The sequence below is a fragment of the Trichomycterus rosablanca genome, chromosome 4, assembly GCF_030014385.1.
Source record: "Trichomycterus rosablanca isolate fTriRos1 chromosome 4, fTriRos1.hap1, whole genome shotgun sequence".
NCBI lineage: Eukaryota > Metazoa > Chordata > Actinopteri > Siluriformes > Trichomycteridae > Trichomycterus > Trichomycterus rosablanca.
This window is the reverse complement of record NC_085991.1, coordinates 45,171,048-45,191,861: the sequence shown is the minus strand read 5'-3', so window position 1 is coordinate 45,191,861 and position 20,814 is coordinate 45,171,048. Positions and strand designations below refer to the sequence as shown.

Sequence of the window (20,814 nt, the reverse complement as noted above, 5' to 3'; positions counted from 1 at the left end):
TCAATATTTTGTGTGACCACCATTATTATCCAGCACTGCCTTAACCCTCCTGGGCATGAAATTCACCAGAGCTGCACAGGTTGCTACTGGAATCCTCTTCCACTCCTCCATGATGACATCACGGAGCTGGTGGACGTTAGACACCTTGAACTACTCCACCTTCCACTTGAGGATGCGCCACAGGTGCTCAATTGGGTTTAGTCCATCACCTTTACCTTCAGCTTCCTCAGCAAGGCAGTTGTCATCTTGGAGGTTGTGTTTGGGGTCATTATCCTGTTGGAAAACTGCCATGAGGCCCAGTTTTCGAAGGGAGGGGATCATGCTCTGTTTCAGAATGTCACAGTACATGTTGGAATTCATGTTTCCCTCAATGAACTGCAGCTCCCCAGTGCCAGCAACACTCATGCAGCCCAAGACCATGATGCTACCACCACCATGCTTGACTGTAGGCAAGATACAGTTGTCTTGGTACTTCTCACCAGGGCACCGCCACACATGCTGGACACCATCTGAGCCAAACAAGTTTATCTTGGTCTCGTCAGACCACAGGGCATTCCAGTAATCCATGTTCTTGGACTGCTTGTCTTCAGCAAACTGTTTGCGGGCTTTCTTGTGCGTCAGCTTCCTTCTGGGATGACGACCATGCAGACCGAGTTGATGCAGTGTGCGGCGTATGGTCTGAGCACTGACAGGCTGACCTCCCACGTCTTCAACCTCTGCAGCAATGCTGGCAGCACTCATGTGTCTATTTTTTAAAGCCAACCTCTGGATATGACGCCGAACACGTGGACTCAACTTCTTTGGTCGACCCTGGCGAAGCCTGTTCCGAGTGGAACCTGTCCTGGAAAATCGCTGTATGACCTTGGCCACCATGCTGTAGCTCAGTTTCAGGGTGTTAGCAATCTTCTTATAGCCCAGGCCATCTTTGTGGAGAGCAACAATTATATTTCTCACATCCTCAGAGAGTTCTTTGCCATGAGGTGCCATGTTGAATATCCAGTGGCCAGTATGAGAGAATTGTACCCAAAACACCAAATTTAACAGCCCTGCTCCCCATTCACACCTGGGACCTTGACACATGACACCAGGGAGGGACAACGACACATTTGGGCACAATTTGGACATGTTCACTGTGGGGTGTACTCACTTATGTTGCCAGCTATTTAGACATTAATGGCTGTGTGTTGAGTTATTTTCAGAAGACAGTAAATCTACACTGCTATACAAGCTGTACACTGACTACTCTAAGTTATATCCAAGTTTCATGTCTATAGTGTTGTCCCATGAAAAGATATAATGAAATATTTGCAGAAATGTGAGGGGTGTACTCACTTTTGTGATACACTGTATATATATACAGGGGTCACTACAGTGGATCATTATTCGGGACAGTGGTAGCCTAGTGGGTAGGGCTGGGCTATCAACTGAAAGGTTGTGAGTTTGAATCCCAGCTCTGCCATGGGATCATTATTCGGGACAGTGGTAGCCTAGTGGGTAGGGCTGGGCTATCAACTGAAAGGTTGAGAGTTTAAATCCCAGCTCTGCCAATCCCAAGGCCCTTAACCCTCTCAGCTACAGGGGTGGTGTACAATGGCTGACCCTGCACTCTGACCCCAGCATCCAAAACAAGCTGGGATATGCGAAGAAAGAAATCGTTATATATCGTATATATGACAAATAAAGGCATTCTATTCTATCATTATGGTCTGCAAACCTGATTTACTCTGAATGCCATTCCTTACGCAACCCTCCTATTTGTGTCTGGGCTTGAGACCAGCACTGAAAGGACACTGACAAGTGCACCTCCCAATGGCTAGAATGTTAGGTATTCTTCAAAATGTAAATTCAGCAAATAAATAGAAATTGTGTCCTAAAATTAGCAGTTTATTCAGATATTTAACACAATAATAATTATTCAAATTACTCTGTTTAGTATTTTCGTATCAGATTTTTAAAAAATAAAAATATACTTGATTTTTACCTGATAACTGTACCACTATAAAGTCTCTACAGTAAACTTGCCAGTTCGTTTGAAGTTTCAACTCTGAAGTGGCTTCACAAATTGTGCAAATTGTACTTGATAAATCGTTAGTGAAACTATAGATAGCTCAGATAGCACACTATGCTTACCATGGTTATATTTTCCTGTAGGCACTATCACCAAACCCATCACCAGAATGTACACAGGACAATTAAGCAGAGGTTGTCACATTGAATTTTGACCTTTGTGTTAAAATGTTCAAACTATTGATTCTCTAATCAGTTAATCTAACTCAGAAAACAAAAATCAGATGCAATATAATATGTTGCCCCAAAGATGCTTTTCACCATCTTACCTGATTGCTGACTCCTGCTGTTCTCACTGAATCGGAGTGTCATGCCATTGTTGCTAGTTGCCAGCCCTCCATTTTTCTTAACCGAGTTGGTCCGTGTTGGAATCGGCACAAACGTAGGGTCCAGGTCCAGGATTAGCTGGTTAAGCTGGTCGATGGAGTTATCGATGTCAACTGTGAGCGAGTTAAATTCCTCGTCGTGACTTTTCTCACTCTCTTGGTTCTGAGATGCCTTTACGTTTAACGTGGAGTGGATTTGATCGCTGACAGTCACTTTAGGCAAAACCTCTTGCTTGTTTCCTTGGAATCTCTCCTCTACTCCGCTTTCCTCAGGCAGGTAGGAGTAATGCGGAGCTGCTACCATTTGCTGCTGCCGGACCCAGGTCTGGGTGGAGTAGCTGCCCTGTTGGAACTGCTGCACTCTGGACGCCGTGTTAGCCGTGGTCGTGACAGGATTGGAAACCGTTCTCCTGGCAAAGCAATTTCTGCGTGCCTCAGCGTACGCTCGTTCGTACTCCTCCACGGCCACTGGGCCATGATGTGAGGCATCCTCGGCAACTCCAGGGCTGCAGAAGCCGTCAGAGAGCAGTGAGTTTTGGCTGCTCTTATGGTATGATGATGACAGAGTGCCTATACTGTCCACGCTGCGCAGGTCGTGGCCCGACATCAAGACTTCATCATCCAGGATGTCGGTCTCACGCTCTTTAGGCCGGGAGTTTCCGTTAATGTGCACCTGTACGGGGTGTTGGTGGACTCCCTGAGAAGTTGCGGTTGACTCCATGCTGTCGACTGTAGGCGGCTCATCGAGCCCGATGCCGTTCAGCAGACGGTTTAAATCGGCTTTCTCCTGTTCGCTAGGACCTGTGGATCTGCTGCCTGTCGTGGGGCAGCGCTCGTTCCAAAGGGAGGCACTTGAGAGTCCGGAGTCGCTGCTGGCTGACAGAGCGTGGTCGCTGTGCTCTGGGCTGGAGGTGACCGACGTGGTGCGGATGGATCGGCTGTGGATGACAGTGCTGCCCTGGCTTTGTTTAGGGGAGAATTTGTCCAGAGTTGCGATCTGGGGCTGCAAGGGTGGAGCTGAGGGAGAGAAGAAATGTAGCTCTTCAAAAGATCAGCTAAATAACATATTTATAGACAAACAACAATTTTCCATTTGCAGAGAAAAAAGGCTACATTGGTAAACCCCAGACATGACGTTTTATGTATGGTACCACAGGTGGCTGTTGAAATATGGCACCAACAACACCTAAGGTTACTAGAAGGCAATGTTCACAGTGCTTACAGTTGCTAAGTGAGTTACATTAATGTTTAAATACACATTTCTGAAGGTTTTGTTCTTTCTAAATATAAAGACCTTAACAAAAAGAGATCCCAGGACCCAAACAAACCAGCAGCATGATCTACTGGACGCTATGTTAGGACACCGGCTGGCTGGTTGATTTGCCCAACAGGAGTCAACAAGAAGTTCCATAATAGTACCACAAAAAATTCCAATTGCAGTTTAAACTAATAAATTCTCAATAATATCTGCACATTTTACCCTTTAAAAATACCTGTAATACACAACTGAATACATTTCTATTCATTTAATTTAATAGTGCATTTTAATGGTACCCTAATTAAAATAAAAACCTATGCTGTACATAACAGAGTTTTGACAAACATACCTTCCGCCCCCCCCCCCCCCTTTAAGATTTTATACACAAATATAACTTTGTTAAAGCAAATTAAACTCACATACGTAATATATAACATGTACCATGTTTTACAGTCTGTAAAGCATTAAAATAAATCCACTTCAACTCAGATGACTCTGCACACATGCTGCACCGAGTAGGTAGTTAATCAAAAATCCAAAACTCTCCCACATTTAACCTAAGCGTTTCACAAAATCATGTGATCTACAGCCCAGTTTCCTGAAATTTAAGCCTTTCAGGCACACAAATTCAACGAGGTAAAAAGACAGGAACTCATAAAAATGTTGACTCATATCCACTGCCTACAAGCGTGCTATTACAAGTTAAAAAAACTGCATATACGTTACCCTTGCTGGCCCAGCCATATAGCCTGTGTGAGAGAAACATTGCTGAGAGCCTGTGTGTGTTAACTGCCAACTCTCACCGGCCGAATGAAGAACCTGAGCTTAGAGCTCCAGATATCAGGCAAGACTGCCCATTCACACCTCACACGTCTGCTCGTTCACACAATCATTCACCCAATCACCTACGCATACATACATACATACATGCACAAATCCAGGTACGTCCAGTCCTCAGAGTCTCAATCCAATCTCAAAAGGCATGATTCTTCCTCTACCTCAAAGAAGAAAAAATACTAAAGAACTCATGAAGCATTTCGACGTCTCTCTACCTTCTCCCCTTTCCTACCTTTTATTTTTCTTTTCCTCTACCCCCTCCCACATTCCTCAGTTTCACCACCCCTCTGAGGGGGAACAATCCATGTTTCTTACCTCCTCCTTCCTTCAGCCCAGCATGGGATTCACAAAGCTCTTCCTTCACTTCCCATGTAAAATGTTAATACAAGACTAAATGTGAAGTGCTGTAAGTTATTGCTACACTACAGAGCAGCTCACTCAGTGGTTCTGCAGCTTATGATCTGTGCTGAGCTGCTTCACGTGTTGTAACCAGGAAGGTGTGTGTGTGTGTGTTCTTGTGTTTGCACTCGACACAAGGACAGAGGGCATGGTGAGGATTCCAAATATGGAACGAGAAATGTAAACAAAGAGGTTGGGCTTAAAAGAAAAGTTTGGAAAAATATGCGAGTGGAAAGAAAGAGAGAGAGAGAGAGAGAGAGAGAGAGAGAGGAGAGAGAGAGAGAGAGAGAGAGATGAATGGAGCTGGGCTTCTTATAAAAAATTGAGAGTTAAGGTGCACAGCCATCACACCACTGCAGAGACCCAGGTTCGAGTCTGAGGCATGTCTGAGGTAAGCATGTATGTAAAATTTCCTCCTTGCCGCTACAACAGTGACTCCTACTGGTGCCAGTACAATAGGCAGAGGAATACACAAAGCATAGCATGATCTACCTTACATATTAAGGCTCCTTAGGACCGGGTTTTTTAAACTTTTTTTTTCGAGCAACACACAGACAGTTGCAGCCTAGTGATGAAGTTACCGGACTAGTAATGGAAAGGTCGCCCCACCACGGCCAGGTTGCCACTGTTGGGCCCCTAAGCAAGGCCCTCAATTGCTTAGACAATATATTGCCACAGTACTGTAAGTTGCTTTCGATGAAAGCGTCTGCTAAATGTGGGAAATGTAAATGTAAACAAAACAAATATACCAAATTAATGATAAAGCCTCCACATGGGGGCGTACATGGACAAGTTCACTTTGTGTTTATGTGCCTGTTAAAATTAGTTTATTTAATTGAAATTATTTTTCTCTGCGACCCATTTTTTGTCTTGCGACCCTGCTCTAGGAAACACATTTTTGGAGTAGGCACGTGCTAGCCTGCAATCCTTCCTGGTCAGATTGAGTGTCTTGCAGGAATTGGAACTCCTCTGATTAACAGCTCAATGTAAGTCAGTTTGAATAGATGCCAAATTTAAAATGCTAATAAATACTTTGAGGCTAATTTAGCTGTACAGCAATCGCAAGCAAATCAATTCCATATTGGTCCAAGGGAACGATGTAGAAATGGTGGTGGGCCGGCCTTAGCACGGCAATGACATGCTAACATGATAATGTCACAGTAGCGTGTATTGTACTGCTATTAGTGTGTCAGGTGTAGCAGTGTTATTGGGATTTCTAAACACCCAGCAGCATCCTGTGATCAGAAAGTGACCACAGATAAAAGACTAGAGGGAGAATTTCACACTATACACCTACAGGGTCTGTGTTCCTAATGAAGTGGCCAGGAAAACCCAACAACACTGCTGCACCTCATACATCACACATACACTAAGCATTACTGCAAAGTTAACAGTGCTTAGCTGCTTAAATGAATTTATCACCATGTTATCCTGGTCAGGGTTGCAGTGTACTCCCAGAATTACTTGCTGAAATGCCATGACAAAGCAGTGACCAATCCTCACTTTTTCTTAGGTGGAGCCAATCTTGTCTGAATAGACTTCTGACTCGACTCTAAGGATTTGAACCCTGGACCCAGTAGTAGTGGGCTAGTCATGCTTAGCTGTCATAGATAGATGGATGGATGGATAGATGGTTAGATGGATGGATGGATAAATGAATGAAGGGTTGGATGAATGACTGAATAAATGAATGGATGGATGGATGGATGAATGGATGAAGGGTTGGATGAATGACTGAATAAATGAATGGATGGATGGATGGATGAATGGATGGATGGTTGGATGGTTGGAAGGATGGTTAGATGGATGGATGGATGGATGGTTAGATGGATGGATGGATGAATGGATGGATGGTTAGATGGATGGATGGTTAGATGGATGGATGGATGAATGGATGGTTGGATGGATGGATGGATGAATGGATGGTTGGATGGATGGATGGTTGGTTAGATGAATGGATGGTTAGATGGATGGATGCATGGATGGTTAGATGAATGGATGGATGGATGAATGGATGGATGGTTGGTTAGATGGATGGATGGTTAGATGGACGGATGAATGAATGAAAGGTTGGATGAATGAATGGATGGATGGTTAGATGAATGGATGAATGAATGAAGGGTTGGATGAATGAATGAAGGGTTGGATGAATGAATGAAGGGTTGGATGAATGAATGGATGGATGGATGGTTAGATGAATGGATGGATGAATGGATGGATGGTTGGATGGATGGATGAATGAATGAAGGGTTGGATGAATGAATGAAGGGTTGGATGAATGAATGAAGGGTTGGATGAATGGATGGATGGATGGTTGGATAAATGGATGGATGATTGGTTGGATGGATGGATGAATGAATGAAGGGTTGGATAAATGAATGAATGAATAAATGAATGAATGAAGGGTTGGATGAATGAATGAATGAATAAATGAATGAATGGATGGATGAATGCATGGTTAGATGGATGGATGGATGGTTAGGTGAATGGATGGATGGTTGGATGAATGGATGGATGGTTGGTTGGATGGATGGATGAATGAATGAAGGGTTGGATGAATGAATGAATGAATAAATGAATGAATGAATGAATGGATGGATGAATGGATGGATGGTTAGATGAATGGATGAATGAATGGATGGATGGATCACTTTATTAATCCCAAAAGGAAAGTCAAATTACAGTAATATAAAAACGAAAACATTATTATTAAGGTATTTTAGTACTGCATTGAGTTGTCATGTCGATACTGTAATTATAAAAATGACAACTGTTGGTTATATTTATTTTGAACCACAATTCTTGTAAAAAGCTGCAGTACTCTGTCATTTACTGACATGAAATGCTGTTCTCATAAGTTAGTAATATGATGTAATATCTCGCCACAGCAAATTACTGTTGCATCACAATACTTTCCTTACAGCATTACCAGTAATTTACTTCAAAACACACAGTACTTCTACAGTGCCGTATTGAACAGAATAACTAAAAACAAGTCTATTTATGATTCAAATTTGCTATGCAGATAAAATCGCAGACAGTCGAGGAGGAGAGATAACTGAATTCATCTCTTTATCAGGAGATACAGACAGCATTCCTTTGAGAAACTAAACACCACGCTGAGTGAACAGAGCTTTTTAATTAGAAGAGCCATGCCTTCTAGTTAAGCCGCTTTTATATGAAACTCAAGCCATGTTCTCCAGTGTTACAAAATTACACGCCTGCTGCTGTCAACACACACACTGCTGTTACAGAAACAGATGTGCATGCACCCAAAATTACTGCCTTTACACAAACTGTCTCAGCCATTTTACTACTGATGAATATGGGCATGTGTTTTTAGGCAGGTATGATCCACTATGTAAGCATTCATCCGGATACTTTAGATTTACTGTTTAAATAATACTACTAAGACCATTACTGCTACTACTTCTGCTAATGTATAACTATGGTTATTACTACTACTATTAACATCACTAGTATTAATACTACTACTTCTGCTGCTGTGATTACCATTACTACTACTACTACTAACATCACTACCATTATTACATTTACTACTTATGCTGGTAAAGCTGCTAAAGCTGTTACTGCCATTAATGCTACTACTACTACTATTATTTTTACTGTTTCTACTACTAATACTACTACCCCCATCACTACAACTACTACTAATACTACTACCACTACCTCACTACAACTACTACTAATACTACTACTACTACCACCATCACTATTACTTCCACTGCTACTACTATTACTACGACAACTATCCTCACTACTACTACTACTACCATCACTACTACTACTATCGTCACTACTTCTACTACTACTACTACTACCATCACTACTACTACTACTACTACCATCACTACTACTACTACTATCATAACTATAAATACTACTACTACTACCATCACTACCTCTACTACTATTACTACCACTACTACTACTACCATCACTACTACTACCATCACTACTAATACTACTGCTACCATCACTACCCCCCCTACTAATACTACTGCTACCATCACTACTACTACTAATTTTACTACTACTACCTTCACTACTATTAATACTACTACTACCATCACTAGCTCTACTACTACTGCTGCTACCATCACTACTAATACTACTACGATTACTATTACTACTACTACTGCTACCATCACTACTAATACTACTACTACGATTACTACTACTACTACTGCTACCATCACTACTAATGATAATAATACTACTACTACCACTACTACCACTATCACTACTACTACCATCACTACAGCTACTACCTTCACTACTACTACTACCACTAATACTACTACTACCATCACTACTGCTACTTCTGCTACTGTCACTACTACTAATTGGTCCCTAAATCACCAAAAGAGCTTATTACAAAATGTACTTAATTGAAGAATTGAATCTCCACAGATGCAAATGTAAAGTTGGCGTAAGTAATTTAAAATGACAAGACATGAAAAAAAAATAAAAAGAGAGAAGAGAGAAAAATGAAGGAATGACATAGCTAGCCGATGGTAAAGAGATGTTGAATTTCTTCCCAGCTTTGAATCGGCATTCTCAAACGTTGTGTTTACGTGTGAAAAAAGAGCTAAAAATGCCACAGAAGTGGACCTTCTTTAAAAATCCCTTCCCAACTGCTTCTTTGAAGAGCCTTTCCGAACTGCTTCTTTAAAGAGCCTCTCCCAACTGCTTTAATCTGGCTTTGATTTAGCTCTTTATGAAAGCCCTGTTTTATTGAGAAGCCACCCTGCTTTAAAATCACGCTGAAACGAGTTTCACTTTTAGCATTGCTCATAATTCAAAGCACCACCCGAGGTAAAGTCACGACTGAACTTGGTGGGCAGAGTGACACCCATGGCCTGCCTTTTGGAAGCGGCTCCATATATATTTGTCTATTTTCAGAAGCCTGTGAATTCCGTGGCAGACTGGTGAGGTTTGCCGTAGTGGCCACTGCAGGAGAACAAATATTCTGGTGTGTTACCGCAGCGGTGAGGAGACTGTGTGGGTGGGGGCATGTCTGGTTTTTGAGTCTGGTTGTTTGGTACAATACAAGCATGCACAGGCTGAAAGATGGAATGAGCGAGATAGAAAAATAAAGTAGGACAAAGATAGTGTGTGTGTGTGTGTGTGTGTGTGTGAGAGAGAGAGAGAGAGAGATAGGTACAAAAACAAGAAAACATGTCAAGACAACCTCAAGTTTGTGAAAAGCCAAAAGTTTGTGAACACTTGTTAGGATTATATATGTCATGGCAGTCTTTATGATTTCAGCAAAAAAAAATGTCTGTATAGACGGAATAATTGGAGAACATAATTCCTAGACAAAATTATAATCTTCTCCTGATTTTCCTTTTGTCTGTGTGATCAGCAACAAACTCCATTCGAGGTTTGAGATGCTTTTTCCTGTTTTGTTTTCAACCTGTAATGCCAAGTTCACATTACAGACTTTCCAAGTCATCAGGTCACTGTACAGTTCACACTACACAACTGGATCTCTTGTAATCGGGAGTCCTTCGGTGTGGCTTTCACACTACACGACTGATCGGCGATAAGGGGTTTAACACTACACCATCTATCACCAACTGGAATCGCAGGCGAGCTTCTCTGGTCTCCCAAACAAAATTTTGTCACGCAGGAAGTGACGAGGGGTTTAATGATACCACGTCCAAAAATGCACGTCAACAAGTAGCGAGCGATCAAAGTTTGTGCGCTGATGTGCAGTATAAAAGCAAGTAGGAAAAATAAATGAATCTGAGTGGATTTGGCTACATGAACAGCATGGATTGTTCTACAGTAAGTTGGAGGTTAATAAATATTTTTTGCAATGCAACGTGGGTGTTATGTTTTGTAGAGAACGATAAGGTCAGAAATACTGTAAAACTTGTGTGTGTACCGATGTATTCTGATATAAACTATATTATGCCTCTGTCCCACCTTTTTACAACTCCTCTCCTGTTTCCCCTCACACCGTATCTTGCGTTCTCATTTGCTGCTCGACATAGCACTCATTGCCAGTTGGGCAACTCAGATCCAGATATTTGACATGCTAGATATATTTCAGAGCGGCTCAGATCGAGTTCTTGAGTAGTTCACACATAGTGATCGAGAGCCGAGTTTTGATTGCCGAGCGAACCCCGAGTTGCTCCAGAGCCGGCAAATCTAGCGCTGACCAGTCGGCGAGCGAAAATCTGGGCAAAAATGTGTATAGTGTGAACTAGGCATAAGCTAATGGCAATGTAAAACTTGTTTGACTGTAAACATTTACATTTATATTTTCGACATTTAGCAGCCACTTTTATCCAAAGGCGACTTAGAGCACTGTTGCAGTACATTGTCTAAGCAATTTAGAACTAAGGGCCTTGCTTATGGGCCCAGCAGTCACAACCTGGCACCTTAACCACTAGGCTACAATCGCCCTCACTCTTCTTGACCTTGGGAAACAGACCACTGTTCCATGTTTTTTGTATTGGTGTAGTCAAACTAGCCCTTTTTTGACACTGATAAGTTCATCATCTTGTCAGCCATATACGCTAATGAAAAACTAATGAGAAACTGAAAAATATACGAGGTTTCTTCAAAAAGTTTCTGCCCTTTTTATAATTTATTTATTAAGAATTTTAAAAACAAATTACATCACTTTTCTTTTTTTTCTATTTTATTAAGTGTAGTCAATTTGTCTTCCGCTGCTGGAGGATCCCTGAATGCAGTTGAGGTGGGTATATTGCTGCTCACGCGTCCTCTGACCCGCGCGCAGCCCTTTGCAGAACCTTTTTTTACCCATGCACTCTGCACAGGTGCCTCTGCTAATCAGGGTCCTTACACAGTATGAAGACCTCATCCGCATATTCTGGTCACCCCACCCACATAGTCTGGTCATCCCGCCCTAGCAGAACCATGTCTGCTTTAGGCACTGCGAATTATACCCGCTAGATGGAGGCCAACCGACCGGTGGCAATGCCGAGTTTCAAACCGATGAGTTCAGAATCTCTGCGCTGGTGTGCTAGTGGAATATCCTGCTGCACCACCGGGGCGCTACATCACTTCTCTACATTGTCTCCTTCCAGTGCATTTTTCCCAGCGTCGTACCAACTTTTTAAAGTCATCAGCACAAATGCTTTTGGTTGAGCCCGTAGCCACTGATGCATTGCTGCTTTCACATCATCATCACATAAAAATCTTCTTCCCCTTAAAGCTTCTTTGAGCGTCCAAAAAGGTGGAAATCAGATGGAGCTAAATCCGGACTATAAGTGTCTCTCAGTCTCTCGGACACGATCAATTACTACTCCTCCCACCCTCACCGGAAACTTCTTGAAGATCCCTTGTATATAATTTTGTCATATAAAAAAAATCCACAAAATGAACCTATTAAAGGAGTGTTTTCCAATTATTAGTACAGTAGTTTTTATAAAGTCAGACATAATAAGATTCATATATATTTGAAATCCCCTAACTACTATAACATACAAGTTCCTTGCAGGTGTATGTAAACTTTTGACTTCAAGTGTAAGCATACATTCCTTTCCTTTATGAATCCATGGTTTCTGTCTTTTTTCATTTGAATAAACAAATGTATGCTTATGAATGGAAGCTATCACCAGCTACAGCCTAAGAATTCAATGTAAATATTTCTAATTAGAAATGTCTCTTGTATTCATTGCAGGTCCTCGTATTTACTGTATTGTTTTTTTTTATCTGCACTGTGTTTATTGTAATGATTTGCACCCTGCGTTGCACCCTGATCCTGGAGGAACGTTGTTTTGTTTCAATATGTACTTGTATATAACTGAAATGACAATAAAGCCTCTCTTGAACTCTCTCAAACTCTCAGTTGGATGCATCTGTCTAATAAAAAAAGCACAGTTCTGTGTGACTTATCCACCTTACATCTCCTTGCAGGTTTTGGCCATTGTCTTGATCTGAAGTGCATCTTGGGAACATTTTTACTGTCAGACAGCTTAGTGGAAAATATTTAGCCATAGACTCATATGAGCTACTTTTCCATTGGTATCATCCAATGAGTTGGAACAGAAACGAGTGTCTGTGTGTGTTAAAGTCATCAGCGTTAGATTCATTATCACAGTTCCATTCCTTTTTCATAACTAGGTTGTTACTAACATCACTCCTAAAAACCTTAACTGTATAAACCTTTAAAAGTAATTATGAACACTGTTGCATGCCAGGTTTTGAGTAGACTCAACTACATCCACATAACACTGCTGCATTTCAAAACTAGCTACCTATAGAAGCCCATATTGAATAAATATTTAAATAACAACTGCTTTTTCAGCACCTGATATCCTTCTAAGACACAAGTATGGCAAAACCAGACTCATTATCACTTAAAATCAAGAAATACAAGCATCACATCATTTACAAGTGCTGGAATGAACTTTCCCAGGCTGTACAAACATCTGGGTGTACGTTACCGTCTTCAGCAAGTGGTTAAATAAGTATTAACACCAGACTTAATTAATCAAATGTCTGAACTTGTATTTTTTAACCCAGACAGGAGTTAAATGGTATTCTGAGTAAGTCCATTCTGAGTATGCACGAGTCACTTTTTACTTCAGCATATTCAAAATGCTGTAAATGTAAACACTTGAACTGCAAAGAAAATGCAAAGTTAGGTTAGCAAACATAACTCATTTGTATTAAGTTAATCAAGAAATGCCTTCTTGCCATGCCAAACAGTTGCTTGCACTTGCAAAGAAAAAAAGCCAAGCGTGGGAAAGTTCATCCATATGTACAGTAAGTAGTTAGAGACTAGCATTCCTACAGCTGGGAGCTATCAAGCAGCTTGGTTATACGCTTCGGCTTTATAATGCAATGCAAATTAAAAAGCAATTTCAAGGCATTTAAACAGCCAGATGCTTTCTCTTACACCTTCGAAGTTTGATCATGTTACCTTCCCCATTGCAGATGTCCTGGTATGAGTCCCATCTGGTGAGGGAGTCTGTAGAGCTATAATCTATAGAAACATCTGCACCGTTCTGCCAGTGTTCAGCTCCTAAAAAAACACACAGATTCCTTTACAATGACTTAACAGGTAAATATAAAGTACACAACACAGGACTTCACCTCAAATACAGTAACTGGCAGTACATTAGGGATTGAGGTTGACAGGACCCAGCTGTTGTGCGTTAGCCACACTACTTGCTGAGTCACCATGACATGCAGTTTTTAAATAGTACCTACTTGAGGTTAAAACCCTAAACAAATAAAACCAAATATGGAATTATGTATTTGTTATTGTATTTAATAATTAAATTGCTATTCTTTTAATTTGCAATGCTTGAATAGGATCAGATATACTTAAAGCCATTATACCTAAAGTAATATTCAGATTTTTTTAAATTCAGCCTATTTACTGGTAAAGACATCTTATTGTTTTCTTTCCATTTCACAGATCAATGCAATTCCAAAAAGTTGGACAAGTAAAATGTTAAACAAAACACAAATCATTTTAAACCATAAAGAAGAGATATTCATTTTGTAAATACTTTGTGATTCCTAACTGGTTTCCTGCAGCACATAAAAAACATGGACAATATAAGAACAGAAAGGAAAGGGTGAGGACGAAAACCAATATCGACCTCCAGTCTCTCAGGCAGCAATGCATTAGAACCGAGATGCTTCTATAGAGAATACATTTTACATTTTTGGCATATAGCAGACGCTCTTATTCAGAGCGACTTACAGAAGAGCTTCCATAGTAAACACTACCTTACTCTAGTTCAAGTAATAGTACATAGTGAATAGTCACATGGGATCTGGACTTCTTCGAAAAACCATTCTCAGTAAACACAATTTGTCACTGCATCTACTAATACAAGTTAAGACTCTACTACAGTGGTCCCCAACCACCGGGCCCATGGGCTATTTATTATCGGATCGCACAGAAAGAATGAATAATTAGAGATCGCTAGAAAGGCAGTTTTCACTGTTTCTATTTTGGGTGTTATTGTCTTATTGTAACCCCTAAGTGGGAGCAGCGTCTCGTTGCAGCAAAAAAAAGCTCATTTTACATCGTTTGTGAGCAATATTATTTAATCCTCCCGTCCCTGTCGGTCCGTGAAATTATATCTTATATGAAACAGGTCCGTGGTGCAAAAAGGGTTGGGAAATGCTGCTTTACTACACTAAGTGGACGCCAGTTATTAATATCACCAGAAATGATGCAGACATCTCTAGGCTCAGGGTACAACATGTACAGTTTTTGACAAGTTTAACTTTAAATTGTTTTTGGACATTTTGTGTTGTTCTCCAGGCCAAAGGAGTTACATCATTAGAGTTAATGGTATGGGTAACAATGTCGTTTTCAGGGACATCCCTGCTCGTTTTATTAAAACAATACCAACCATATTTTACATGTTACAACAGTGTGACTTAATAGTGAGACAGTGCAGGTGCTAGAGCGACCTGTCTGTAGTCCAGACCTGCCTCCTATTAAAAGCATGTGGCAAATTTTGAAGTGCAAAAACAACAAAGACCCTAGAACAGCCAAACTGTTATATCAAGCAACAACAAAAAAACACATATTGTGTCGTTCCAATTAATGTTTTTAAAACATTTACATTTTCAGCAATTAGCAGACGCTTTATCCAAAGTGACTTACAGTACTGTGACAGTATATTTTGTCCAAGCAAAGGTTAAGGGACAACCTAGCAGTAGTGGGGCTGAACCAGCAACCTTTCGATTACTAGTTCAGTATTTTAACCTCTAGGCTACAACTCATCTTAAAAGAAAAGGCAGAGACAGAAATACATATGCCCTGTTAACTCTTTCCAAATGGCCAAAACTACTTGGACATCGGACCATAGGCTTGTTGGAAATCAAATACTATTAAAATAAAGTGACCTCTATCTGATCTTTACAGCTATAACAGCTGCCACTCTTCTGAGGTGGCTTCTCACAATCTGTGCATATTCGGTCAAAAGAGCATTTGTGTGGCTAGGCCCTGATGTTGGCCAGTTGATATTCCAGTTCATTTCAAAGCTGTTCAGGGCTCTGTACAGGACACTAGAGTTTCATTAAACTGACCTTTCTTCATGTCTTTATAGATGCTGCTTTGTGCACAGGGGTATAGTCATTCTGGAACAGGAAAGGGCCTTCCCTTTTCAATGAAGTTTAAAAAGGATTTGCAAATCAATGCTTTCTACTCACACTGTTCCTTTTTGGATTTGGGGCTGTATTTAATTTCTCAACCCACCCATAATGTTTAATCCACCTACGCATGGTCTTCTACCCATCGCCTCACATCAAAAAGGTCCTGGGTTCGATCCCCAGGTGGGGCGGTCTGGGTCCTTTCTGTGCGGAGTTTGCATGTTCTCCCCGTGTCTGCGTGGGTTTCCTCCGGGAGCTCCGGTTTCCTCCCGCAGTCCAAAAACATGCAGTCAGGTTAATTGGAGACACTGAAATACCCTATAGGTGAATGTGTGTGTGTATGTGTGTCTGCCCTGCAACGGACTGGTGCCCTGGTTCCCCCCCCAGTTAAGGAACAGGGAAAATAAAGACGTCATAAGATAAGAAAAGGCATTTAATTCAGAAACCGCTGAATGACAAAGCAAATTCTGAATGGACTACTGCTCTGCTGTTTAGCTCATTCTGTTCTCACACATCCACACTCTCTTCATGCCCTGCTGGCTGCTAGGATGAGGATGTGGAATCTGTCCTGCATAAACACACACTGTCATCCCCCCTCCTGCTGGGAACCCCTTGAAGGGGAAATGTGTGAAGTGTGTGCTGACAGGGCAGCAATAGAGCTCAGCAGGCCATGCCACAGTGCTCGGTAACAGTGCCCAGCTGGATGGAGTGGTATGTATTTGAGTGTGAAAGCTATGTCGGTGAAGGACACTAAATCAAAGCAATCATAAGAAAAGACAGGAGAAAAATTTAATAATACCTTGGCTTCTCTCTGGACCTTCGGAGAACACCAGCTCCACTTTGCCGTAATCCGGAAATCTGGGATCTGAAAACCAAACAGCAGAATTTCAGCACAGCAAACAAATGGATCACTGTAGTTTTAAACAGATGCTGTTCTTATGGTTTGGGGCAAGAAAGTGTAACTAGAAGTGTATTCATACTAAATTAAGGTGTGCTAACAACTTAAAGCCCGTTCAGGGTCGAATCTCAGCAGTGGTATATGCTGGATGCTCATCTACAGAGACATTATTGGCTGGGTGGGTATGTTGGGTGGATCAAAGTCCTGCAATTGATTGGCAACATGTCCAGAGTCTGAATCTCAGCGGATCTCAGTGTTTCCTGGACTTGGGCAGGAAACCCATGTAGACATGGGGAGAACATGCGAACTCCACACAGAAAACACCAGGACCGCTCCACTTGGGAATCAAACCCTAGACCTTCTCACTGTGAGGCAACAGTGCTACCCACCGAGCCATAAAGCCGCCTGTCACGTTGTAAGGTAAAAAAAATCACTAACCAATTAGAAACATGCATTTCACTGTCACGGATTCAGCCCCTCTGTGGTCTCCCATGTGCACTCTATGTGCTCTCTGTGTTCTATGTGCATCTGCCATGTGCACCTCTGTGTTCTATGTGCACCTGCCACGCCCCTTTTGTGATTGGTCTCCTGCTAATTAGACACAGCTGTACCTCGTCTGAGCTGAGGGCATTTAAGAAGGCAGCTGGGGACCAGTCACTGGAGACTATTTTGATTTGACTCTCTCTCATGACGGTTTGGTTTGCGGTGTCCTGTTCAGTTTGGTGCAGTTAGCCCATGTTCTTGTTTGTTCATTGCTAAAAGTCTAGTTCAGTCTTGTTTATGTTTATTTTATGTTTAGCTTTGTTTATGTTTAGATTGGCATTTAGTTTATCATTTAGCTTGGTTCTTGTGTGCTTAGTTTAGTAGTTAGCTTAGGTTGTGTGTGTCTGGTTTTGTGCTCCCTTGTCCTGTCTTTTGTTACTATTAAATATATTTTTGTTGAACATCCCTGCGTGTGCCCGCCCCCCTCTTGTCCAGTCTAGCCCAGCGTTACATTTACGTGGACATGGCATGGTAATCCTATTACATATGTTCATTAATTTCTGCAATTTGGCAGATATTTACTGTATATGCAAAAGGTTTAATATTGTCTAAAGACAAACACCTTAAATCACCCAAAAACTGTACTCAAAAGTGCAAACGTTTTTAACTTTGTTCCGAATAGATTAATATGACTTCTGTGCTATCTACTGATGTCACTTCAGACATTAAGCTCTAAACACGGCTTTGATTATTTGGGTGTATTGAAGCAAAATTCAAGTAAATGAGACACAAAAATCATCTACTTAAAAAATGAAATAATTAGCAATTATGTTCTCCCTCAGAAGAATCCAGAATACCTTGGTCATGTTTAGTATTTCATAAAAACCTCACTATCATCAAGACAAAACTTTCTGGTGTGTGTGTGTGTGTGTGGACCTTTGTTGGTCTGCTCCATGTCCTCCTTCTCAAACATGAGGCTGTATCCCTGCACAGCACCCGTGTGGAACTGCAGTCTGAAGACAAGGTCTCGCTGTGATGGGCTACTTTTATGGAAGCATTTGACCTGCACACAACAGGAAGTGTAAAGCATTTTAATATTGAGTCTCTTGGACCATGAATGTGATTCTGGAGCAGCAACTTTAACTCTACACCTGTATTTTAAATCACATTAAATAGTTTATTGTTATGTATTTTGTCACTGTTATTGAGAAAAAGTTTGTCAATGTTATTTGTCCACAGTCAAACAAGCTTTACACCATAACTGTCACTCAAGAAAGAAGATCCTGCCTCTACTTTCTCTTTGGCAATGTGATCAACAGTCTTCAGTTGACCTATAAGATGCCTATAAGATTTCTAGCTCATGATGATGTAATGATACCTTGATTGTTGACATGCTTCAAATTCATGGTTGTTTTTTTCTTGGTAATTTTGTGATTAAATATGAATCATTAACAGGAAATGAGAAGGTAAATTACATTACAACATCCTACCCTATCAAACTGATCATCTAAATTGATTTATGTATATGTTTCATCCGGCAGAAATTTAGAGGAAGGTGGGTGAATAATTAGCTTCATCTCAGTAGATGAATTAACTGCTTTAGGTGAGTGTGGGTGGAGGGTTGAGTAAATTAGGGCGCATTCACATGAGAAGCATTTTGTGTTCGCACAGACCATCACAACCTCGATCAAACTGGTTACTACAAATATCAAAGCCTGGCTTTGCTATGCAGCTATTATTGGGCCCTTGAGAACTGCCCTTAACCCTCTCAGCTCCAGGGTGGCCATACAACAGCCAACCCTGTGCTCCGACCCCAGCTTCCAATTGAGCTGAGAAAACAGAAAAAGAATTTCATTGTAGTGCACTGGTGTATACACAGATCAGCCATATCATTAAAACCACCTCCTTGTTTCTACACTCACTGTCCATTTCATCGACTCCACTTACCATGGTGGTGTGTTAGTGTGTGTTGTGCTGGTATGAGTGGATCAGACACAGCAGCGCTGATGGAGTTTCTAAACACCTCACTGTCATTGCTGGACTGAGAATAGTCCACCAACCAAAAATATCCAGCCAACTGCGCCCCATGGGCAGCGTCCTGTGACCACTGATGAAGGTCTAGAAGATGAAAAACTCAAACAGCAGCAATAGATGAGCGATCGTCTCTGACTTTACATCTACAAGGTGGACCAACTAGGTAGGAGTGTCTAATAGAGTGGACAGTGAGTGGACACGGTATTTAAAAAGTTCTGCAGCGCTGCTGTGTCTGATTCACTCATACCAGCACAACACACACTAACACACCACCACCATGTCATTGTCACTGCAGTGCTGAGTATCATCCACCACCTAAGTAATATCTGCTCTGTGGTGGTCCTGTGGGGGTCCTGACCATTGTAGAACAGTATGAAAGTGGGCTAAAAAAGTACGTAGAGAAACAGATAGACTACAGTCAGTAATTGTAGAACTACAAAGTGTTTCTATATGGTAAGTGGAGCTGATAAAATGGACGGTGTGTGTAGAAACAAGAAGGTGGTTTTAATGTTATGGCTGATCGGTGTATGTATATATGACAAATAAAGGTGTTCTATCTCATGTCATTGCTAGAACCGCAAGCTGATGAGACAGCAATGCTTATTTGTACTCTTACTCTCATAGAGATACAATCAGTTAAACACATCACATGTTCTGAGTAGATTTTGGTACCTTATGTTAATCTTTAGTAAATCGGGTTAATTATTATACCATTATGTCTCCTTTCAGTAGCTGGGCCGGCTCCAGTGCTATGCACACTTTGTGTCTGTGACCGGGTCCGATATTACTGCAGAGACACACAAAGAGAGACATCATTCAAACAGCACCACCAATCAGAACAGCAAAAATGATGATGTAAACGTACGTATGCAGTGGCATAATGTTACACATTATGCACAGGAATCACTCACAGCATCTGCTGGATTATAGTGAAGACCTGATTTTAAGAACTAAATTGTATCACGGCTACATTGTGGGGTTTAGCATTAGTGTTTGCATTTAAGGCACCTGGACTACTGACTATAGGGTTGAGGGTTCAAACACTGTTAGATACTGTAAGACCCTTTACGTACTAGATTGTATACGAGTCCATTTCAAAGATATTTTGATCTGCCAACTGCATAAATGCAAATATATGAACGTTTGTGCAGTTTGTCAATTTAAAACAGAGGCTTTCTAAGTAAATAAAACAGTAAATATTTGGGGTGTCTCCGCTTAATCAATTATCTATTGAAATGATCAGAAAATGATGAGCTAGTTTTGCAAAGCAGTTATCTATTTAGATAGTCATGCTAGCTGCAAACCTGTTACACAATATGGCTAAAATGTGGATGTATGTGGACACCCTCCTAATAATTAAGCTCAGCTTTTTCAGTCACGCACACACT

General features: G+C 41.2%; 1 protein-coding gene across 1 annotated transcript in view; it reads right to left on the bottom strand.

Annotated features, from left to right (window-relative positions):
• Window positions 1-20,814, bottom strand: part of LOC134312444 (tensin-3-like) — a 96,510-nt gene that overhangs the window by 32,361 nt on the left and 43,335 nt on the right. Inside the window, exons 9-13 of the mRNA XM_062994395.1 lie at window positions 20,138-20,213; window positions 18,329-18,455; window positions 16,811-16,876; window positions 13,814-13,915; window positions 2,337-3,410 (exon numbers count right to left, since the gene is read on the bottom strand). Coding sequence (XP_062850465.1) covers window positions 2,337-3,410; window positions 13,814-13,915; window positions 16,811-16,876; window positions 18,329-18,455; window positions 20,138-20,213 — 1,445 coding nt within the window. The remainder of the gene's footprint in view (window positions 1-2,336; window positions 3,411-13,813; window positions 13,916-16,810; window positions 16,877-18,328; window positions 18,456-20,137; window positions 20,214-20,814) is intronic.